At 37.0% G+C, this 24,783-nt stretch overlaps 3 protein-coding genes across 4 annotated transcripts in view; 2 read left to right on the top strand and 1 right to left on the bottom strand.

Moving 5' to 3' along the window:
- The window catches only part of LOC124433170 (cysteine-rich protein 1-like), a 9,381-nt gene extending 4,520 nt beyond the window's left edge, over positions 1-4,861 (bottom strand). Inside the window, exon 1 of the mRNA XM_046982886.1 lies at positions 4,605-4,861. Coding sequence (XP_046838842.1) covers positions 4,605-4,644 — 40 coding nt within the window. The 5' untranslated portion in view covers positions 4,645-4,861. The remainder of the gene's footprint in view (positions 1-4,604) is intronic.
- Positions 4,862-5,887: 1,026 nt separating this feature from the next.
- Positions 5,888-10,959, top strand: LOC124433169 (transient receptor potential channel pyrexia-like). Of its 2 annotated transcripts, none has more exons than XM_046982885.1 (9): positions 5,888-6,701; positions 7,376-7,628; positions 8,124-8,326; positions 8,505-8,726; positions 8,853-9,178; positions 9,290-9,548; positions 9,772-10,065; positions 10,303-10,556; positions 10,698-10,959. In XM_046982885.1, the coding sequence occupies exons 1-9, from the start codon at positions 6,435-6,437 to the stop codon at positions 10,852-10,854; spliced, it is 2,235 nt and encodes a 744-aa protein (XP_046838841.1). In that variant the 5' UTR covers positions 5,888-6,434; the 3' UTR covers positions 10,855-10,959. The 2 variants fall into 2 exon arrangements, with proteins under 2 accessions (XP_046838841.1, XP_046838840.1); XM_046982884.1 differs by having other exon boundaries at positions 5,894-6,824.
- Positions 10,960-17,101: 6,142 nt separating this feature from the next.
- Positions 17,102-17,882, top strand: LOC124422034 (protein pangolin, isoforms A/H/I/S-like). Its single transcript, XM_046957918.1, has 2 exons — positions 17,102-17,399; positions 17,700-17,882. The coding sequence occupies exons 1-2, from the start codon at positions 17,250-17,252 to the stop codon at positions 17,865-17,867; spliced, it is 318 nt and encodes a 105-aa protein (XP_046813874.1). The 5' UTR covers positions 17,102-17,249; the 3' UTR covers positions 17,868-17,882.
- The last annotated feature ends 6,901 nt before the right edge of the window (positions 17,883-24,783 follow it).

The following is a 24,783-nucleotide window of genomic DNA, read 5'->3' as shown; positions in this document are numbered from 1 at the left end:
GAGAGTGAGTTCGGCGGACAAGAAGGGTGCGGTGCATAAAGGGCCATTAGTTAATTAACTCCTAATTATCTGCCGGCGGAGAAGCGAGCGCATAATCGTCAAGCATCGCTGGCGTTCATTGCCAACGCGAAAAGGCAGACACAGAAGGAGAAAGAGAAAGAGAAAGAAATAAAGAATGAGAAAAAGAGAGAGAGAGAGAGAGGGAGAGAGAGAGAAAGCGGTGTGCAAGCACGGATCGTTGCGTTAGCAGCAGCAGCAGCAGCAGCAAAAGCAGCAACAGCAGCACGTTGCAACCCCCACAGAGTTGTCGGGCGCCAAACAATCGGCGGCTGCTGATTGCATAGCCTTGGAACATCATCCCCCTTCTCCTCCTTCTTTTTCTTCTTCTTCTTCTTCTTCTTCTTCTTCTCCTCCATTTTTTTTTGTTTTTTCCCTGCACCCCCTTCTGCTTCTTTTTTACTTCCTCGGCAGACCGTCCACCCTTGCAGCTAACCTCCTACCCCTTGCATGCACACCTACTTACTTACATACATACATACATACATATATACATTCTCTGTCTCTATCGCACTAGCTCCTTTCATACGGTGTGCCACGAATCCCAGACGTAACCCAGAGTCCCGGGCTATTTCTCTCTCTTCCCCTCTCTCTCTCTTTTCTCTTTTCTTTTCTTTTTTTTTTCTTCCTTTCTTTCTTTCTTTCTTTCTATCTCGCTTACTCGGGGGAGTCGAGGCATGTAAAAAGAGGTGCTTCTCGCTTCAACCACCAACCATCTTTCTCTCTTTCCTTTCCTCCTCGAAACTCAGCCGACCGAGTCGTTCCATAGCCACGACTACCGCAGACCTGGTCCATTCTTCTGCAAACCTGTTTCCTCTCTACTCTTCGTCTTCGTCTTCGTCTTATTATCATTATCTACCTACTACTCGATCACCCCCTAGAGCACGAGAAACACCTTTGTCACTGTCCACACGACCGGACGCTTCGTTCGTTCGTTCGTTCGTTCGTTCGTTGTCGTTGTCGTTGTCGTCGTTGTTTTCGAAAGCACGATCCAATTCGATAGTCAATTCCCTTTCAATTTTAATCATAAATCAAGCCTGTAATCGTTTCTGTTCAATTCGACATATTGATGAATAAATGAGTATGAACATAAGTATATAATCGAACATAGAATCGTAGTTCGAAACTCTGTACGAGTATATAGTCAGACAAATAGACAGAGAAAGAAGAAGAAGAAGAAGAAGAAGAAGAAGAAAAAGGAAGAGTAGGAACAAACGTTAAAGATAAATTCGTGATGTCACAAAATGTCAGAGATTTTACAACGATTACCAAGTTTTCTCTCTCTCTCTCTCTCTCTCTCTCTCTCGTTTTTGTTCTTTTCTATTTACAGCTATTACAGTTTCATCTCCCTAAAGTTTGGTTCGCACCTGCGAAAAAACGTCTACCAACGAGTGCTCTGTTGTAGAAGTTAAAGGCCAATGACCCTTCCTCTCCCTTTCAAACTCTGCACCACTTGACAAGTAAAGAAGAGTCATTTCTCTAATTCGCTAACCTCCTCTTCCTCCTTCTCCTTTTCCTCCTCCTCCTCCTCCTCCTCCTCCTCTAACAGCACCTTTTTTTCGTTCATTCTTTACTCTCCTTACACCAATTAGAATGGCCGGCGATGGCTGACGTACGTAGGTGGGCTACATGCCAGTAGCATGGAAGCAACGCATACAGAAAAATCTGCTTTCAACCCTAATAGTACCTTGTCGGTCGGTCTAAAAGAGTGGTACTCGAAAGAGGAAGCGAGCAATTAAAAGCGGCCCGACGACTCAATACGAAACTTTTCTTTACTTTTTTCTTTTTCTCTCTCTCTCTCTCTCTCTCTCTCTCTCTCTCTCTCTCTTTTTGCTTTCTTTTTTGTTTTTGTTTTTTTTTTTTTTGTTTTTACATTTAAGTGCACCGGATGATGGAAAAGAGGATACACTATTGCATCGTATTTTCTAACAATATGCCACGTGTGTCCACGTTTATTCGTAACATTTTATCTTCATTGCTCCGGTATTCTGTACATATGTTGTTTTGCATTGTACCGTGTGTATGTGTGTGAGTGGGTGTGTGTGTCTGTGTGTGTACGCGTATGCTAGACATGTTGTTTCTACGCAGATATTTTTTTTTTCCTTTTTTTTTTTTCCTTCCTTTTCTTTTCTTTTTTTATGTAACCGGATTGCAACGACTTAAATTAATACGTTTTCGGAAGAGTTCATAAATTATACTAGAATAAGTAATAAATAAGTAAATACATATCTTTAATACGATGATCATTAATTTCATTGTTTTCGAAGAGATATTATGTGTTTCAAATGATTTTATATGTTTCAAGATTTCTTGATTGACCGACGGGTCTGATATATAGTCATTTCTGATATATAGTCATACTTTTTTCTATATACATATTTTATGACATCCATTATATATATATATATATATATATATATATATATATATATATATATATATATAATGCGTCCGATGAAATAGTTGAACTAGGAAGATAGTATCCTATCTTTTATAATTCTATTGTAAAAATAGACGATAATGTATATTACGAATCATATTAAAAGAAGATGTGATAAAGTTTTAAAAAGTATTCGATAATTTTTTATGAGTCACTTTCCATACCTTACGTTCTCCCATTACACGCGTACATATCTTTTTTTTTATTTTAGAAAATAATATCCACTAAGTGCAAAAAAATAACAAGTGACTTGTCATTTGTTTATCATACGTTTCGTGAATAATTCATTTTACTATCTGTTCAATTTGTTACGTTTCATTTATATTTTCCGTTTATTCTTCTTTTATTTTTTTTTTTTTTTTTTTTTTTTTTTTTTTTTTATCACTCAAGGACTCGTATAATTTACGTAATTGCGATTTATATTTGTACTCGTGTAATGCATATGTATGCGTATTTTTCGTTGCATTTTCCTGTAATCGATGATACATTTTACATTTTTAAAAACAAAATATTACATATACATATATATACATATATACATATACGTATTACATATATATATTTTTTTTTCTTTATTTTACTTTGTTTCTATTTTTTTAATATATTGATCAAGTAAACATTATAGTTACGTAAATAATATATATGAGAGAAAAAATACAAGAGAATTTGCTATTTTTTTTCTTTTTTTTTTTTGTTTTTTTACAGTATTTCATTAATACGCAAGAAAAAACTTGGAAGGAGTATCTCAATACCCCACCCCACACCTCTTCCTCCCTTCCTTCCCACCCAACGAATCCTTCGTGAATATTTATAAATTCGATCGAGTATTCTGCGCAGTAAAAGGAAATGGAAAAAGAAAAGAAGGTAAAAAAGGAAAAAGATAAGGAAAAAAAAGAAAAAAGTGAAATAAAGAACGAAACGACCGAGAGAGAGAGAGAGAGAGAGAGAGAGAGAGAAAAAGGAAAGAAAAAAGAAAAAAAAATGCATACATACATACATACATACATATATATATATATATATATATATATATATAAATATATGCATATGTATGTAACGAAGCATTCCATGATGGTCGCAATTCACTCGTATTCCATATTTGATTACACGCATCGAAAGCGCTGACAAGTTTGTCAAGGTGGACCACGAGATCGAACATCCTGACATCATCATCGATGCCGTCATTTCTTATTCATACAAACACACACAGACACACACACACACACACACACATATGTGTAATTTATAGTCAATGATCGTATTATTCGAGTACGTAATCTATGTATATGTATGTTAGTTATCAATCGTTATATTTCCCCAAGTAATTCGTTCGTTGCATCAAATAAATTATATTTTGATTTATATATAATAGATTAGAAAATGTAAAAGAATTTCGCTATGTCTCTCATTCAATTCTTTTCTTTTCTCTTCTTTCTTTTTTTCTCTTTTTTTTTTTTTGTCTTTTTTTTTTTTTCTTTCTTTCTTTCTTTGTTCTTCTTTGCTTTTGCTTACTCGACAAAAGAAATACGAGTAAGATGACGGAAGACGATCAGAATATTTATATATATATATAAAGAATCTAACCGACTCACCTAATGCGATTATTACGAGACGACACTAATTTTACCACTAACTCGTCTTGTTATATAATTTATTACTTTCAATGTGATGAACGAACTTCATGAAACGGTCTCTCTCTCTCTCTCTCTCTCTCTCTCTCTTTCTCTCTATTCATCTATCTATCTATCTATCTATCTCTTTCTCATACTCGTAAATCATCATTATAGAATGCAACGACGTAAATTTGAGAAGTCAATTTGTAATCCCAGAAATTCAAAGATATTTTATGAGAATACTCATGGATAGAATAATAAAATTTCTCACGGTCATCATTTTGATAAGTAACATAGTGTACTTATTTACGAGGACGAATGATCGAAAATTAAAGGGAAAAAAAAAAAAAAAAAAAAAAAAAAAAAAAAAAAAAAAAAAAAAAGAAAAAAAAATTAAGAAAAAAAAACCTCGACGTACTACGGTACATAACTACAGCATCTATCTATCTATCTATCTATGTAAGTATACGATTAATATTCGATTTGACACATACCGAAGTACACTGGTTTGTCGCACTTTGGACAATTGGGCATCGTAGTCGAAGGATTATACTTGAAACCGGTTTTCTTGGCCAACGTCGTACGAGTTGTGAAAGGATGATACTCTCAGTAGCGTGGTCAAACGTGTACTGGGCCTTCCTTCTGCTTCTCTCTCTCTCTCTCTCTCTCTCTCTCTCTCTCTCTATGAGGTAACGTAATACTCTACGGTTGATTGAACGTGAGAACGCGCGTGTATTGCGTCATAGTATAGGTGCCTTCGTTGAACGAGAAATATCGTAGGTGAAGCCGTTCTCGTCCGTCGGATCTTATACATACCCCTAGTCATTTACATATACGTGTGTATGTGTATATGTATGTATATATGTATGTGTATGTCTATGTGTATGTATGTATATATATGTGTGTATATGTATATGTATTTGTATGTTCATGCGTATGTGTATGTTATGTATATGCATATGTATGTGTTGTGTGTTGTATATGTGTGTTTAGCTCTATCTCTTTATGTATATATTACGTAGTATACATAACGTTATTTAGATGTATGTATACATCCGTACAATTTCTTCTACGTGTACGAATTACGCATTCACATATTTTACATATCCATATATATATATGTATATATATATATATATATATATGCAAATACAACGAACCATTGCGAACTTCGTTCAAGGGATACCTATGTAGTATGTATTGACGTAATCATACGCGTATTCGGCCGATAACGGTCACGTTTAACATCACCTTCGTCGTAGACACTCTCGGGTTACTTTCCTGTTTCGAAGCATGTCCGCGGAAGAAAACGTTATCCGTTATCCGTATCTGTTGATGGATTTCGATATCAATATTACTAGCATACCAAATAGTTCAACTTTGGTAACGAAACATAATATCATCGCATTGCCATTCGTTCGATCATTATTATCGTTATACCGTTTATGTTCGCTTGGATGATAAAACGTTTCAAGGTTAAAACGCTTATTGATATCTATACATATATATATATATATATATATACATGTGTAACAATGTAGAGAATGAGACAAGAATTTTTTGCAATCTTCCTAAAATCATTATTTTACGTCGAAGGAGGGAAAAAAAGAACAAAAAAAAAAAAAAAAAGAAAAAAGGAAAAAACAGAACAAAAATTACGAGCTTACAATTTTTGACTTTTTTCTGTAAAGAGAAAGAGAGAGACAGAGAGAGAGAGAGAGAGAAAAAAAGAAATCTATCCTTTTTCTTTTTTCCTTAAGGATCATAAGTCCTTAAGGAAAAAGAATTAAGATATTAGAAAGGCAATTTGATATAGAATATAATGAGATTTTACGTTGGAAATATTAGTCGGAGTAATTGATAATAAAATGGGACGACGTAAACATGATGTTGTTAACAAGAGAGGAAGTATGAATTAAATTTGCCCTGATAAAAACTAATCGATTGATTGATCTTTAATCACGACAGATACGGTGAAATTAAATCAATTTCTTTTTAAAAGGCCCCATGGATATTAACCACATCCTCCGCGTAAACCACATCCTCTTGATTATGATACGTGAAAAATACTTTGGTACTGGCTTGATTCTGGAACGTATAGATGTGAACAGTTCCTTTTGTTTATTCGAAACGTATACTGTAAATATCGACACGTTGACGAATATAAATAATTTATATTTGTATGTGAAAAAAAAAAAAGAAAAAAAAAAAAAAGAAAAGAGAAAAAAAAAGAAAGGACAAAACAAAACGGAAAGAAAAGAAAAGGGTCGTAATTTTTCGAAATATCATAGTACCTATTCGATTATTTAATTATTTAAGAAAATATGGAGGATGATAATAATCGAGTGAAACTGATGTTGGCGATAGAGAATGATGAAATCAATGAGGCATTGAAAATCTTGGATGAGGATGATAGTAACGTACTCCTTCAACCACTTGGATTACTCGGTATAACAGTTGTACATTTGGCCGCTTGGAAGGGTCATTTGGATTTATTGAAACGACTTTTCAAAAGAGGCGCTGACATTAAATCTCTCGATAAAATCGGTAGAAGCGCTTTATTTTATGCCGCACACGCCGGTCATCTTGAGGTAACTCGGTGGTTGTTAAAAAATAAAAGTTTCACGGATACTAGGATCGGCGTTGATTCCTGTCGCAGGCATGGCTTCAAAATTCAAGAAACTAGCAAAATTGATTGTCTCATTGGTCAAGACGTTAGTGTTATATTTTAATTGTTTACGCAGTTTTTATATATACTGCAGACTCGTTATCGTTTCCTTTTGTTTTTTCTTTTTTTTTTCTTTTTTCTTTTTTTTTTTTTTTTCATCGTCGTTAACAATCGAGCTGACATCGACTTGAATTTTTCTCGAGACATACATATAAGGAAAATCAATGAAAATGACTTGTTTTTTTTTTTTTTCCTTTTTTTCTTTACGTCTAATTAAAAATATTTTCACTTCGTAGATCTCGCTACGACGACATTTTCTTTTTATACATATAAAATATTGTGGTATTATCTTTAGATCAATGTAACAAAATTTAACTGGTAGTGCGTTAATATAACGAAAGGGATGGGAGAAAGGGGGGAGAAAAAAGGAAAAGAAGAAAAAAAAAAAAAAAGAAAAAAAAGAAAACAAGAAAAGGATAATCTTCAAATGCCATTACAATATGTCGTCGTAATAAAGAAACGAATCGATATAGCGAGTAGATGCGCGATGATAAAAATCGAATCGGGGAATGTAACGACGAATTTTGATTACCGCAGCTGCCGGTACCAGAATGTTGCGGTAGAACTCCTTTGCACCAGGCAGCAAAGAATAATCATTCCGACGTGGTGAAAACTTTGGTGGAGGCTGGTGCGAACGTTAACGCACAAGACGAGCGAGGTATTACGGCATTGCTACTGGCGGGATGTAATGTGAATTCCAACGACGTTATCGAGATGTCGAAGTTCGTTGAAATTATCGACGTTCTCGTTTCTGCGAAGGCTTCGACGAATGTCATACATTCGGGCACAGGTATATATTGCATATATATATCCAATAGGTAAATACATATACATTATACAGGGTGTTAACATAGGATTTCGTTTAATAAATTACATGTAAAAAAATCAACATGCGTTAGAGTATAATCCGTTGTTCAATAATATATCCGAGATAGCTTACTAATTAATTATCTTATACTTTTTTCTTCTTCTTCTTCTATTTTTTTTTTTTCTTTTCTTTTTTTTTATATGATATATCATTTTCACAAAAAAAGAAGATGTTCAGCAAGTGATCTCGCGCAAATAATGTTTATCTGCAATTAACGCGCCATTCGTAAACTCGTGAAAATTTTGTAGGGAACATTTATCGAACACCCTTTATATTTCTACAAAGTTGAAAAATACGGTGTCTTTCGATTTCTTCTTTTTTTTTTTTCTTTGTTTTTTTTTTTTTTTTACCTCGAATATAGCAGCGAATAAATCATAACGAAGGTAATAGAATGTAAGTGCATGCGTATTTGCACAGGTTCAACGGCATTGCACCTTGCAACAGCATTGGGAAGTCCCAGGGCGGTAAGAAGGTTGCTCGAAGGTGACGCGTGGCCCCTTTTTCAATGCGCCGACACGAAAAGCACTCCCCTTCATATTGCGGCAGACGCCGGAAATCTGGAAATTCTACTCGTTCTACTTAAAAATATACGTAGAGATCACGTCGACATATGCGACAAGGTAAAGAACATTTTAAACTCACGATAAATTATTATTTTCTTATATCTCAATGAATCCAATGATTTATTGAAAATGGACTTATTATCGTTTAAAATATTACTTCGAAATATATAAATATATAAATATATATGTGTATCTACTATAAAACGTATGCAAAAGTCAGATGCATTTTTTTCAGCACGGTCGGACAGCCCTTCACCAAGCTTGTTATCAAGGTCATCGTGAATGCGCCAAAGTTTTGATCGACCACGGTGGCTATCTATCGGCTGAAACGAAAAACGGTGAAACCGTTATTGACGTAGTGTTTGCTCACATGCCAAATCCAATATCGTTTCTAACGGATATCATGGATACTCGTGTTCGATTTATCAATCATCAAAATATTGGCGAAGATGCACAAGTAATTAACGTTTTATTTATTTTCTTTTCTTTTTTTTTTTTTTTTTTTTTCTTTTTTTGTTGAAGAATCAAAGAAATCCTTAGAAATTCGACTATCATCGTACTATGGTATACTTCTACGTTTCAGATTTCCATCGATTTCAATATTTTGGCGCCGCAGAACGAATTACAAACAAACGTTATCATAGCTCTTATAGCTGGTACCTCGAACGTCGAACAATTGGCAATTTTACAGCATCCATTGATCGAATCGTTTCTACATTTGAAATGGGCCAAATTACGTATATTTTTCTTCTTTCTTTTATTCCTTTACATATCTTTCGTTTTTTCACTCTCAACATTTGCCATAACTCTTCTTCGACAAGGTAACCATCTTGTATCGCAAATCGTACTTACTATATGTTCGATCATGGTATTACTTTATAACAGTGCCCAAATTATTATGTTACCAAGGTAATATAAATATTATCATACGTCATTATCAGATTTTTCTTTCTCTTATTATTATTATCATTATTATTATTATAAATATATCTTATTGAAAAATGAATTTTCTATTAACAGATATTACATAAGACAATTCGAAACATGGCTCTCCTTCGTTAGTGCCGCATTATCGTTCATGGTCTGCACAATGGTCACCAACAGTAAACGTTTCGTCGTGACCACGTCAAACGGTATGCTTACACCCGAGTTGGTATTACATTCCATCAGCATCGCAATTTTGTTGGGTTGGATACAAATGATGCTACTTATAGGACGTTTTCCAACTTGGGGATATTATGCACTTATGTTCTCAACAGTTCTGTCGAATATATTAAAGGTTTGCACGTTTGATTATTACTCGAATCAATTTACAAACATATTTTAGGTTGATGTACGGATTATGATAACCGAGACATATTTATACATACATTTTATATATACATTTTGTATGTATATTATATATATATATATATATACACGCATAGACGATATATAAAAATCTCTTGTCCAATGTCAACATTCATGATTAAATTAATTCATACATTATTGGATACTTTTAGGTACTCTTAGCGTTCATTTGTATGATTTTTGGATTCACCTTGAGTTTCACTGTTTTGTTCCATAAGAACGAACAGTTCCACGATTGTTGGAAGGCCATAGTGAAGACCGTGGTAATGATGATGGGTGAATACGATTATGAGAATCTTTTTCCAGACGATACTGAGGGCAATGAGTCTTTTCTAACGGTCACCAGTAGGGTCATCTTTCTTAGCTTTATAATACTCGCAAGTATGGTTCTAATGAACCTTATGATCGGTCTCGCGGTCAACGACATTCAAGGCCTACAGAAAGAGGTATATATATTTATATATTACATACGTATGTATATATATATATATATGCATGAATACATATATATATATATATATATATATATACATATATGCATGCATAGATACATACATATACAAAAGGTAAATACGAAGCAACTTGTCAGAGCAAACACGAACGAGGTGTTTCATCCTTCGAACGTTCTCGAATCTCAACGATGACGGGACATGCGATTTCACTTGGCTCTTTATTATTTTCAGGGACACATTCGTCGATTACTCAAACAGGCTGAATTCGTGGCACATTTGGAGAAACTAACGTCTCATCAAATTTTCAAAAGCAACTGGTTACATCCTTGGTTTAGAACGATCGTCAATTCGCGACGCATAGTCACGACAAAAATGTTGCTGCACTGTCGCGACAATAATCTTTACGAATCCTTTCGTGGAATATCCATCGAATTGATGGAATCGTTGTTTCGCTTGGCCTCCATGAATAATCAACGAAAAGAGAGGTACGTACTTATGTTTGTATCGGGGAAAAAAAAAAAGAAAAAAGAAGAAGACAAAGTAAAAGAAAAAAAGAAAAAGAAATAAATTCGTTTACTACATAAATAATCAATGTATTTACGTTTTAGCAATCGTATTGATTTCAGATCGAGACATACCGACACAAATGCAATGTCATTATTAATCAACTTACAAGAACAGATTCAACAATTACAAAAACTTTATTATCCGTCTATTCCCGAAAGTCGTACGAAATTATTTGGCAAACGATTAGTCCGTAGAAGATTTAGCTTGGACGTTTAGTTAAAAATATCAAAGAAAAAGAAACAAAACAAAACGAAAAATACATTTATGCATATCATATCTTTCATAAGAAATATCTTTTTATAGTATATATCAGTAATATAATAAGATATCTTCCATTGGATAATAAAATATTTAAATAACTTCTCGTATATATATATATATATATATATATATATGTGTGTGTGTGTGTGTATATATATATAAATAAACGTATCAGTATAACTCGACTATTATTAATAAGGAATATCGTTTCGTTGCACGCAGGATGTAGGTAGGTAACGTACTTAAACTATACGGACTTTGAGAAGAGACATAAAACGCATAGCCGAGTGCAGGTCGATAAAGTAGAACATCATTTTATGTACCGAGTCAAACCTGTGCCGTTCTTATTATGTTCTCTCGTCATTACAGATGTCTCTGCGAGACCATTAAAATTAAAACTGATCACTTGATACATTTGAAAGATATAAGAAACAGGGTTATAATAAACTTGTGGATTGTCTTTAACGAGTATACACACAGACACATACACACACACGTATCTATAAACAATCGTTAATATGATTGAAGAGAAAAAATGAAGAAAAAGAAAAGAAGAAAAAGAAAGAAAGAAAGAAAGAAAGAAAGAAAGAAAGAAAGTAAGGAAGAAAGAAAAGCTAAAGTTTCCATTGGTAAATTATACAAACTAAAAGGATATATTTAACTATCAATTTTTCTGATTGTAACGTACGAACGACTCTATTCGTTATGAATTCGTGTTAATTTTCGAATCGAAAACATCGAAGATCGTGAAAAATCGTCAGGAACGAAAATGGAAACCCATAGTCGGTTACACGACGAATTTAGAAGCTTTCACGACGTATTAAATTTTCAACATCACGCCGACGATTATATACGTTTCAACGGTGTAGCCACGATCCGTCGACGATCGCCGTCGTAATTTCGAAAGCACCGTGCAACGTGTCGCGCCATATTTTTTTTTCTCTCTCTCTCTCTCTCTCTCTTTTTTTTCTTTCTTTTTTTTTCTCCTTTTTTCTTTCTTCTTCTTCTTTTTTTTTCTTTTTTTTTTTGTTGCACCCTTCGTCGTCATCGTCGCCGTCGTTGGTCGTTGATCGTTGGTCGTTGGTCGTTGGTCGTCGTGATCGTCATGGTCGTCATCGTCGTCGTCGTCGTCGTCGTCGTTGTCGCGGAAAACTCGTAGTGCTTGAAATTTTGTCGCGTTGACTCTCACCTCGTTCATAATCTCGAAGAATTTGCTTAGCAAATATATATATATATATATATATAGACACGAAAACGTATTGGTACACGCGTATATATACAAGAGAGGACGCATTTAAACGTAGATCGTCAATATAAAACTGTGCTCGGTCCGACGTTGACAAAATACCGTATACACGATGGTATAAATGTTGCTCTTCGCGCGGATTTTCCCGTTTCTATGGAAATTACGCGGCGTTAAACCCGTACGACCACCGATCGTATTTCCAATTACGCAATTGGCATAATTACGATAATGTACATACATACGTACGTACGTATATACGTTTAATACACAGATAGACAGATAGATAGATAGATAGATAGATAGATAGATAGATAGATAGACAGATAGATACGCGGAGGAATCGACGCTCTCGACGAGTAAAGGGATTACGCGCTAGAATTCGAACTCATTAATGGACCCCCACCCTACACCTCCCCCTACCCCATTTTCGATCGTTATCGAGCCGATCGAGAATACGTAAATACAATCTACGAAATAGTCTATTACGAACTAATCTCGATCAAACTAATTAATCAATCCGTTCGTCGGGATAATATCACGAAATTTTCTCCTTTTTAAAATTACGCCATCTATCGTACGATAACCTTGCGTTAAGGATGAAATCATATTTACATATCATCTGAAGATTTCTAATTTCCATGTCAAAGATAAAAATATATAAATGTTCTCCAATAATCAGACATTAAAATTGAAATTTACGAAAAATCTATCGGCATCGATCGTTGGATCAGGGAATAGTGTATATAATATATATAAAATAAATGTGCATATATATATATATATATATATATATATACATATATATCTGTGCCTCTCTTTCTCTCGCATTTAGTCGGAGGAGTAGGAGTAGGAATCGGACGGTTAGAAGAGCCGAGGTAGAGGGGAGGTCGGGCACGGTCGGGCGGGCTCGGCGGGCGGTCGGGTTAGCTCGGCTTGGCCGTGGCTGCCTGCCATGACTGGCCGGTGTGACTGCGTCGCGGGGGGCGAGGTGGCGCGTCGGCGCGCCGGCGAATACGCCGTCGTGATTGGTCGTCGCGTGGGAGAGCCGCCCGCCCGAGCTCGGCGTCGCCGGCAGTCGGCACCGAGCATCCAGGCAGAGTAGATCGACCGATCTGGCCTCGAGACACGGGAGAGAGCGGAGCGAGCGAGAGAGAGAGAGAGAGAGAGGACAGGGTAGCGCGCGCGCACGCAGCAGCTCTCTCGTCGCCGCTTACATCGTGATATAGAAAAGGGAGAAAGAAAGAGAGAGGGATAGATAGATAGATAGAGAGAAAGAGAGAGAGAGAGAGAGAGAGTTTGTCGACGGTGTGTGTTGGTTGGTGTGTGTGTGTGTGTACGTGATTTTAACAGTAGCGAGCGAGCGTGCACGTAGAGCTTATCGCGCGGGGCTGCTCTCGGTCGCTCGCTGCTTTTACCTTCTCGGTATCCCGCGAGCGGGCACGATGGCCGGCCGGCGCGTGGACCGGCACCAACAGCATTACAACAAGTATCAGTATTATCGTCGTCATTATCACGGACTACTACTGTCATCGTCGTCGTCTTCTTCTTCCCCATCTTCTTCGTCATCGTCGTCGTCGTCCTCTTCTTCTACTTCGTCGTCGTCGCGTTTATCCTCATTGTCGTCATTGTCGTCATTGTCATCTCGTTATCTTGGACGGCCACTTTCTCCTCGTCGTCGTTGTAGTCGCGGATTCGCTAGCTTACTTCGCCGCCCGTGCTTTTACATTAGCCAACAAAACGTGCTTCAAAAATACGAGGATAAAACGCATTACTATCGGGAATTATTAAGTAAACGCGAGCCAATCTCTATTCTTCTCATCGCTATAATCACGGCAGCTGGTGCGGCTACGGAAGCAAACGAAGAAGAGGCAATAGCAAAAGCAGTAGCTATAATAAAAGCAGCAGCAACAACGACGATATTATCATCGGCAACAGTTAACGAATTAACGGTTAAAGTAGCATTATCGGCAGTATCGTCAGTAACGGCAGCAGTAGCAACAGCAGCAACAGTAGCTATAGCAAAAGCAGTAACAGCAATAGCATCATCATCATCATCATCATCATCATCATCGTCATCATCAACAGCAGTAACAACAGCAGCAGCAGCAACAGCAGCAGCAACAGTAGCAGCATCGTCGTCGTCGCCGTCGTCATCATCGTCATCGTCATCGTCGTCGTCATCGTCATTATTATTATCGTCATCGTCGTCGTCGCTGTCGTCGTCGTCGTCGCCGTCGCCATCATCGTCATTGTTGTTGTTGTTGTCATCATCGTTGTCGTCGCGAGGATCCACGGTGCGAGAAAATCGCGAGGTTCGGCTCGGTTGCGCCGTGCACTAAGAGCGCCGCGCGGCCACGCGCGCGCGCGCGCCACGCATATATAAACACAACACATTATATATCTCTATCTCTTTGTATACACGGCACCACCTCTGTACTATACTATAAACGGCGCGGAACGACGCACAACAAGGGCTCTCGTCGCGACACGTAAAACGTAGATCCATCTAATCTCATTCTCTTTTCCTCTGTCCATAGTCCGGAAGTCCTTATTCCCACCTCCCCACCTCATCTGTACGTCGTCTCTTATCCATCTATTTATCCATAAATCCAATCATTCGATTAAAATATACTACTTCTTTTCGCATAACTTCCTTTTCTCGTTCTCCGTCACTCTTTCTTGTCCCTCCCCCTTTACCCTCTTGACTCTATTCCCCTCTCCCTTCCTTATTTCCAATTTATTCACGTTCGTCCGACTAAAAAATAGTTGCCTCACCGGTGGTGTGTCGCTATCTTTCGCATTTCTCTTTCTTCCCCTTTAGCCGTCCTACCCATCCTTTCTTATATCTCCTCATTTCCTTCATTCTTGTGCGTGCGATATTATCATCATCATCATCATCGTCGTCGTCGTCGTCGTCATCGTCATCATCGTCATCATCATCATCGTCGTCGTCGTCGCCGTCGTCGTCGTCGAACAGGCGCGCATTTGTGTTTCTCTCTTTTTTTTTTCTTTTTTTTTTTTTTTTTCTATCCTCTTTCTCTGTGCCCTTGCGCATCGCGGAAATAATAATAATAATCATAATAATAATAATAATAATCATAATAATAATAATAATCATAATAATAATTCGACGAAGAAAAGAAAGAGGATAAAGCGGAAGAAGAAGAGGAAGGAGAGAAAGAAATCTAAATAGAAAGAAAGAGAAAAGACCGTGACGAGACGAGAAGAGAAGAGAAAAGGAGAGAGAGAGAGAGAGAGATTAAGAGAAAAAGAAAGAAGGAAAGAAAAAAAAGTGCTTCAGTGCTTTGTCGCTTGTGGTGGTCCCTTGGCCCCCCCCCCTCTGCCCCGACCCTGACCCCTAACCCCCCACCCCCAACGAAACCCACGTCGCAACGTTTCAACGAATCGTGCATTACTCTCAGTGTTGTTGTTGTCCCCCGCCCCCCACCCGCCCCGGCTACAATCAAATAGCCAACTGCCCCGATCGAACCCCTCCCGCCCCCCGCCCCGCCCCAGTTAAAAGTGACCGAAAACAAAAAAGTGAATCGAAACTTTAACTTTAACTTTAACTTATACTTCTTCTCCATCCAGTTTGATATCTCGCGTTACTAATACGAGTGTGTTAGGTTCGCGGCCGACGGCGGTAAAGGGAGTGTCGACGAAAAGCCAAAGAAGAAAAAGTAAAGGAAAGAAAGAAGATATAACGGAAGAAGAGAATACGATAGAGAAAGAAAGAGATAGAGAGAGAGGGAGAGAGAGATATAAAAAGAAATAACAGAAGCAACTCTAAAATAAACAAAAAGAAAAAGCGCAAGGGAGGATTATAAAGCGTAAAGAGGAGGTGCAAGGAAAAAATAAAGAGAGAGAGAGAGAGAGAGAAAGCGACAGATTCGAATTTCCCGCCTCGGCTTCTCTCTCTCTCCTTTCCTCCCTCACCCTTCCGCGTCCCCCGGGCGCCCAGTACCGGCGTTCGTCGCGACAACCAACCAACCAACCAACCAACCAACCTACCCTCCTATCGTCCCTCACCTCCTCCCTACGATCCTTCACTCTCCCTTCCCTCCCACGCAATCCAGCCCCCCTCCCCCTATTCTCGTCAAAACTCCCAACACCCCTCCGCCCTCCCCGATAACACACCGTTCGCACCGTAACGGTCATCGCACCACGCGCGTTCTCTCCTCTCTCGTTCCTCCTCTCTGTTTGACGTCGGCGGCCTTTCGTGAAGGGAGGAAAGGGCCAATTGAGAGAATAAGCGCCAAAATACAACAACAACAACAACAACGACAACAACAACAACAGCAGCAGCAGCAGCAGCAACATCTGCAGCAGCAGGAGCAGCATTAGTAACAACAACAACAACAACAGCAACAGCAGCAGCAACAACAAGATCATCAGTATCATCATTGTTGCCATCCTCGTTCACCATCACCAAAACAACGAGGATCACATTAACGATATACAAGGATCATCGTCTATCGTCATTACGACGACGTTGTGCTCTTGGTGATAGTTATCACGATAATAATAATAAACGTCGTCGTCGTTGTTGTTGTTTTTGTTGTTTTCGTTCTTCTTCCTCCTCCTCTCATCGTCGTTGTTGTTGTTGTTATTGTTGTCATCATCGTCGTCGTCCTCATCATCATCATCATCATTATTATCATTATCATCATTGCCGTCGCCGTCGTTGTTGTTGTTGTTATTCTTCTTGTTGGTTATTATTGTTGCGAGGGAGGACGACGAGGAAGAAAAGAAGAAAAAGATTCTGGGAGAGGAGGATAAGAAAGAGAAAGAAACAGAAAGAAAAAGATAGACAGATAGAGAAGGAAAGAGATAGAGAGAGAGAGAGAGAGAGAGAGAGAGAGAGAGAGAGAGAGAGAGAGAGAGAGAGAGAGAGAGGGAGGGAGGGAGAAAGAGAAGTTAAAAGTATAAGTATAAGAATAAGAAGAAAAAGCGGAGGAGGAAAAGAAATAGAAAAAACAAAGTAGAAGAAGAAGGAGTAGAAGTAGAAGCAGAAGAAGAAGAAGAAGAAGAAGAAGAATTAAGAATAATAATAAAAAGAAAGACGACGACGACGACGACGGTGGCCGTCGCCCGGCCCGCAATAATGCCGCACGTCAGCAGCAGCGGCGGCGGCGACGATCTCGGTAGCGAGGACGAGGTCAAGGTTTTCAAGGATGAGGGTGAGGACGAGAAGAGGTCCTCGGAAAACCTCACCGAAGAGAAGAGCTCCCTCATCGACCTTACGGAGTCTGAGGTGCGCTACGATAATAATCATCATCATTATCATCATCATACACCTCTTACTACTACTACCACTACTACTACTACTACTACTACTACTACTACTAGCACTACTACTACTATTTCTAGTAGTAATACTACTACTACTACTACTACTACTACTACTACTACTACTACTACTACTACTACTACTACTACTAGTCTTCTTCATCCTCATCATCAATACAACTACGTCCTACGTCATTCTTCTATAATTACCGGGAGAGACGGGACAGCATCCCATAAGGACGATGATGTGTGTGTGTTGTTGCAGGAAAAGGGCTCGCTCGCCGCTGGGAGCTACGCTACGACGGGCAAGACGTCGGCCAGGTCCGACCTCAGTCCCGTTTTTGGTGAGTACTCAAAAAATTATATATTAAAAAAAAAAAAAAATGAACCTTCATATTTATTTCACCTCGCCCCACGTCTACACCCACTATAGGGAACCTCCCTCGCGCGCGCGCCCACAAACACACACGTACATATAATCGCGCACTTTTTTTTTTATCCTTTATTTATTTATCTATTTTCTTTCTTTATTTATTTATTTATTTTTTTTGTCCTTATACAATTTTTATCTCCATTTTGTTTTTTGCATTGTTTTTTCTTTTGTTTTTCTTGGTTTTGTTTATTTCTTTTTTCTTTTTTTTTCTTTCTTTCTTTTTTTTTTATATCCTTCTTTCTTTCTCTTTAAAAATCGTATACGACATTGTGTTTTAAAATAATACGTAAACGTATGTGTGTGTGGTGGTGAGGCTTGGGGAGGAGTGGGTGGATGGTTGGGCGAGTTTGTGTTGTGTTGTTTATCGTTTTATGAATCGTCCTACGAATTTTTTCTACATCTCATCAGTTTGTTATTAAGTTCTTTAGGATAGACGATTTCTATTTACAGTATTAAACTTCGTTTTCTTTTCTTCTCTTTTTCTTTTCTCTCTTTTTTTTTTTTTTTTTTTTTAGAAACGATCAATTTTCGTAGAATCGTTAAGCGGCTTTTCTTTTTGTTAAATCAGACTTCGTGCATACGTAAATAAATATGTATGATGTATGCATGTATGTATGTATGTATTATGTATGTATGTTAGTATGTTTCACGTACTTTTCTTTCTTTTTTCTTTTCTTTTTTTTTTTTTCGTTTAAATTGGTATAACAAAGCAAAGTATATTTCCCATTCTTTTTCGGCAAACCAATCTTATTGTTCTCTCTTTCTCTCTCTATTTCTCTCTCTATTTCTCTGATATAATTGGTATATGTATATATGTCGCAACGGCAACTAATGGAGGTGCCACGCGTGTTCAATCGTTTTAATGCCTTCGAAGGTGTCCCTTTGAACTTTCCGGCGAGGAGGGAAAAACAGGACACGCCGGATTTTGCAATATTTTTTCTCTCCTTTTTTTTTTTTTTTACTTTTCTTTTTGTTCCCGTTCATTTTTCTCCTTTTCTCTTTTTTTCTTTCTTTTATTTTTTTTCTCTCTCTCTCTCTTTCTTTTTTCTTTTTTTTTTTGTCAAAGCTATAAATGGTTGTATGCCGAGAGTAAGAGAGTAAGAGAGAGAGAGACAGACTAGTAGTGTGTGTGTGTGTGTGTGTGTGTGTGTCGCCGATTTATGGTAAAAAAAACTCGATGAAAAGAAACGACGTTATGTCTAACCGAGCGTAACATCGTCGCCTGGAAAAAGAGACAGAGATAGATTAAAAAAAAAAAAAAAAAAAAAAAGAAAGAAAGAAAGAGAGAGAGAGAGAGAAATAGAGAAGCCGTTAATTAAAAAGAAAATTTTATTCATTTTCCTCTAAATAATCTTATTCCTTGACGCTAAGTCGATTCCTTTTCAGATCGTTGAAAAATTAACTCGTCTCCGTAATAAACGCGTTACGTTACCCTGAGATAACATACTATATTAGTTTGTGTATGTATGTGTGTTGTGTACGTGTGTTCGTTTTTCCCATCGTGACTAGGAGAGCGGAAGCGCGCGTCCACGAATTATTCGATTAACCGAGAATTCCACGAAAAAGTACTTTCGAGCACGTGGCTCGTGTATGTACTATAGTAGTAGAGACAGGTAGGTAGGTAGGTAGGTAGGTAGGTAGGTAGATACCTACGTACGTACGTTTACATAAATTTATGCATACATACATACATACATACATACGTACATCTCGTTTCAGAGAGAGAGAGAGAGAGAGAGAGAGAGAGAGAGAGAGAGAGAGAGAGAGAGAGAGATAGGAACGTACCAATAGATTCGTTGAATCATTATCGTTCGACTGGAATACTAAAAGATACCTTTGTTTCGATATCGAAATTGTCAGGATATTATTATCATCATCCCTTGATCGTCTAAACTATTATCTGATTAATCTATAATATCTTTTGTCATTCCTTATTATATTCTATGTGTATGGGAGATTTATGTGTTTGATAATTTGCTTATTACAATTTTTTTTTTCTTTTCTTCCCCCCCCCCACTTTTTTTTTTTTTTTTTATAACACTCAAAGATCTTAGGAGAAATTTTGAATCCGATAGAAACAAATTATCAATAAGTTGTAATAAACTTCTTTACGATCTAACGTATCACTATATAATACGAATCGACGTTTCGATTACGATAACCACCATAACACTTGTCGCTATCTTTCAAATCGAATGATAGTATATATAAAGTCGTTGGAAATATATGTATATGTATATATATATATATATATATATATATATATATATATATATATATATATATAATGAATGAATTAATACGGATTACGTCTGTAGGATTGACTGTGAATAACGTTAATGTGTTATCAGGGAAACTAACGTGACTCGTTAGAGATCCTACATAGTTATTTTCCAATTTAATTTCACGTCAATCTACTGTTCCTTGAGATTTTCAATGTCGCGCAAATCCTCGTTTTGATCGTTCCATGCGAAAGAGATTGATTTAAAAAAAAAAAAAAAAAAAAAAAAAGAAAAAAAAAAGAAAAGAGAGAGAACAGAAATAAAGAGAGAAAGATAAAGGAGAGAGAGAGAGAGAGAGAGAGAGAGAGAGAGAGAGAGAGAGAGAGAAAGCAAGAGGAATCCAGTCCAGTTCGCGTCAGTTTCGAGAGAAACGCCTCGTACACGTTTTCAAATTGTCGATTCGCCTTCGGGCGTGAAAATCGTTCATGTTTTATCTCTCTCTCTCTCTCTCTCTCTTTCTATCTATCTATCTATCTATTTATCTGTCTGTCTGTTTGTCTCTTTCTCTTTCTCTTTCTCTTTCTCTTTCTATCTCGCAGTAGCTCGACATCGGAAGGCGCCGGTTCCGTCGTCCTCCTTGACATACCGAACAATCTGATAAGGTTGTCTGTTCCGAGGAGATAGCCGAGGATATCTCGACTCGATTTCTTCGATTAACGTCGTTTAAGTACGATCGAGAAGACGCGATAAGAATCGAAAGACCAACGACGAAGATATACTTTGCGGCTCGAGAACGCCAATCCGATAACTCACGAGATCGTGCTATGGAGTTATTGACCATTGTAAATAGAGAAAGCGAAAGAATCAAAAAGAGTGTGTGAGTGTGTGTGTATGTGTGAGGGGGTGAGTGGCGAGGGGTGGGATATTTCGGAAGAAATTGTTTTGGATTTAACGTCGATTTTAGTTTTCATCTTTTGGAGCTTGAACGTTCCAAGAAATATGTTTGATCCGACTCGTTAACTGGACAGCCTACCAATTTTCTCTCTCTCTCTCTCTCTTTTATTTTTTTGTGGTGTCCATCTTGAGTCCTGTCGATCATTTACTTTTCAACTTTTAACAAAAGAATAATTTTATTGTCATTTTTTTATTTGATTTCTAAAATAATTTTGCTTAATTAAATACATATATATATATATATATATATATATATATATATATACGCGCGTATGCACGCACACACACACACACACATATTATTTTTTTTTAATTATTAATATATCTATCAAGTTGGTGGTTTTATTCGAATCGTTTGACATCCAAGTTGATTTGATTTCCATCGAGCTCGTTACGAGGGGATAACATTATGCTTAATATCACACGTATAATTAGATGGGCATCGATCCGAATTCCCATGTTTTCCGAAGAGAGGGAGAAAGAGAGAGAGAGAACGGCGGTCATGGTTGGTGGAAAGGGAGAAGAATCCTGTTGTATCGAAAGAGAAAGAGTGATACAAGAGACAGAGAAAGAGAGTAGACAACCTGTGACAGCAATTTCAGAACAATTTTCCATACTGATCTCATTTGTTTCGACGTAAAAATCACATACTAAACACGACAAAGTAAATTGAAAATGACACGATGGTCAGCTTGTATATATACCATAATTGAAAGATTTCTTTCTTTCATCCTTTTTTCTTTTTAATTTGTTTTTTTTTTCTTTTCTCTCTCTCTCTCTCTCTTTTTTTTTTTTCTTTTAACTGATTTACATTTCTTCTCTTACTCTAATTCAATAGATTTGTTTGTATGTACGTACCTACACACACATATATATATATATATATGTGTATGTACATAAATACATACATATAAGTATGTATGAATACACACATACATACATATATATATATATATGTATGTTGTTGTATGTCACTGATAAATCGAGTCCCGTCGCACGGTACACAGTGTCGAGCATGTTGCCAAAACATTTTAATGAGTAACGCGTTGTTCAACGCCGATCAAAGCTGCTGCTAACTTTTAGACACGTGTCTCTCTCTAAGAGAGAAGAACGTTCGAGTTATGTGTCTCGAAATAATTTCGGTATTTATTTTAAAAGTCAAAAGCGTTTCCATTCGTTCGAATTTGAAACGATTCCGTCCAAATTTCACTCTGTTCTAAGATTATTATTATTATTATTATTATTATATTTATTTATTTATTTTTTTTTTTTTTTTTTTTTTTTCAATTCTTTCGTTGTTTTCTATTTATCAATTTTTCGACGATCGATAAAAGAAGATCGATGTATCGCGCGTTGATGAAATATTAGGATGAAAGTTTAGGATGAAAATTTTCGGGAAAAATTCGTTTAGAGGAAAATCGCTCATACTTTTGGACCATATAATAAGCAAACTATGCTACTACTATGTTACTACTTGGTGTAAGATGTGTTATCCGTGTTGTGTGTGTTGTTTGTCGAGCGAAAGCGAAGGTTTCATTCTCGCTTTTCAAAGAAACACGCGCGAAGAAGTATAGTACGTTATATGTAAGTATGTACGTTGCACGGGCTGCTTCGTAATCGCTTAAGTGGTTAATTACGGTGCTTCGAGGAAAGCGAAAGAAGGTTGAGGTGAGATTAATCTTTCCGTCGATTACTTCACCGAAGATCCTTTTTTCCCTACACCCCCTCCCCTATCTCTCCCCCCTCCATTTCTTTTTTCTTCTCTTTTCCTTCTCTTTCCTCCCCCTGTCCCCCGCCCCCTTTATTTTTCTTTTTAAATGATCCGCGTACAAATCAGTTTCCATCGTGGATACGTATTATTTTTGTTATCGAATGCTTTGCGTGAGAGAAAAAAAAGGATTCAATTTTTCGAATTAACCCGCGGCTCTCCCCTACCTCCTCCTTCGACTCCCTCAATCATATCAAACGATCTATCGACATGTGAAATAATTAAAAGATATCAAGTATATGGAGCTTTTCCTTTCTTTCTTTCTTTCTTTCTTTCTTTCTTTTGTTGTTGAATTTGAATCACAAATTGATACGAATTGTCTGGCGGTGGGGGAGGGAGGGGGGGAGGGTTAATGTTTAATTTCTTATTGATTCTTGCGTTGTTCTTTTTCTTCTTTTCTTTTCTCCTTTTAATATCAATTTTTTAATATCAATGGCCGTTCTACGAAAAAATCGTTTGTCATTTAGTCCCGCATTAATAATCCATCAAGGCAAACGATATATCGAGTTCGAGTGTTTAGAATAATTAAATACGTATGAAATGATCGTATTTATAATTTTTTTTTTTTTTTTTTTTAAGATCGACAACAAAACCGTTTTCTCGAGGATTATTTGATTTCATATCGAATTTTGTTTCCTTGTTCGTCCGTTTGTGTTTCTTTTTTCTTCCCTCCCTACCGTTAATGACGTCCTACGAAAAAAGAAAAGAAAAAAAAAAAAAAAAAAAGAAAAGGGAAAATAAAATAAAATAAAAAATCGATGTTTTTCTTTTTTCTTTTTTTTTCTTTTTTTCATTCTCTTCTCTAAGTGGACAACGAGAGGGAAAGAGAAATAGAGAGAGAGAGAGAGAGAGAGGAGCTGCGCTTTTTTAAAATTCCCTCCGAACGAGATTCGAAAACCAGTTTGCGTCCTCCTTATGTTTCTTAAAGAGGCTTCTTCTACGTGGCTTCGAAAAATTCCATCTGTAATTTCGTGAGATATATCGCGTGTGTGCGGTCGAAGTATAAGATAGAGAGAGAGAGAAAGAGAGAGAGTGAAAGAGAAAGAGAAAGAGAAAGAGAAACGTTCTCTACTCTCTCGTCGTCCCTGTAATAACGGAGAGAGAGAAAAGTACAAAAGCAGAAAGCGCGGTGGGCCACGTTAATTCCTCTTTTCGGTGTATATATGATACACGCATATACGTAAAATACTACTATTGCGGTGATAGCAATGACATGATGGTGATGGCAATGGTTATGATGGTAGTAGTGATGAATTTGGCGGTGATATTGGTGGTGTAGAAGTGGGATAGAGGGAAAGAAGGAAGAAGGGAAAGGGGGAGAGCATAGAACAAAAATTCTTTTCAAAACGAAATTTCAAGAGGGAACAGGATGAGTTAATACTAATCACCGTATTTACTAGGGCCTCCTCTCCTTCTATCTCTATCTCTCTATCTTTCTCTCTCTCTCTCTCTCTCTCTCTCTCTCTCTCTGATGATTGGTAGATTGGCAAATGAAGATCGACATATTCACGTATACACACACATACATGTACATATATGTATGTGTGTGTGTGTGTGTAACATGTACATATGTAAAACGAAGATGAGAAGGACTAATCGTTTTCAACGAATGCAATGATGGTGACGGGGCCTTAAAGGGGGGATGAAATGGGATGGGATGGGATGGGAAAGATCAGTTTAGAATCATAAACGATTATTATTAACCCACGTTGGTAAGAATATTTCATCAATTAATTCCGTTGAAATCTCTCTGATAAACGATGTGATAATATTAGTAAATGCCTTAGAGAATATGCTAACGTCCAATCTTTCAGCTTTTCGTAACGACGAAAGAGGGATCGATTAGAAGGATGATTATTTTCAGAAATATTTGATGTTAAAAGGTTAGACAGGATGATGGATCTTTAGGATGAAAGTAATTTGTATGTGTGTGTCTGTATATATATATATATATATATATATATATATATAT

The sequence above is a fragment of the Vespa crabro genome, chromosome 2 (genome assembly GCF_910589235.1).
Source record: "Vespa crabro chromosome 2, iyVesCrab1.2, whole genome shotgun sequence".
NCBI lineage: Eukaryota > Metazoa > Arthropoda > Insecta > Hymenoptera > Vespidae > Vespa > Vespa crabro.
This window is presented reverse-complemented; position numbering and strand designations above follow the sequence as displayed.

Bases quoted from the DNA above. Each gene is read 5' to 3' on its own strand.
- LOC124433169 (XM_046982884.1), top strand. From the start codon at position 6,435: ATGGAGGATGATAATAATCGAGTGAAACTGATGTTGGCGATAGAGAAT. The intron at 6,825-7,375 runs GTTAGTGTTATA...TGATTACCGCAG, and splicing joins ATTGTCTCATTGGTCAAGAC to CTGCCGGTACCAGAATGTTG. The intron at 8,727-8,852 runs GTAATTAACGTT...TCTACGTTTCAG, and splicing joins ATATTGGCGAAGATGCACAA to ATTTCCATCGATTTCAATAT.
- LOC124422034 (XM_046957918.1), top strand. From the start codon at position 17,250: ATGCCGCACGTCAGCAGCAGCGGCGGCGGCGACGATCTCGGTAGCGAG. The intron at 17,400-17,699 runs GTGCGCTACGAT...GTGTTGTTGCAG, and splicing joins TCGACCTTACGGAGTCTGAG to GAAAAGGGCTCGCTCGCCGC.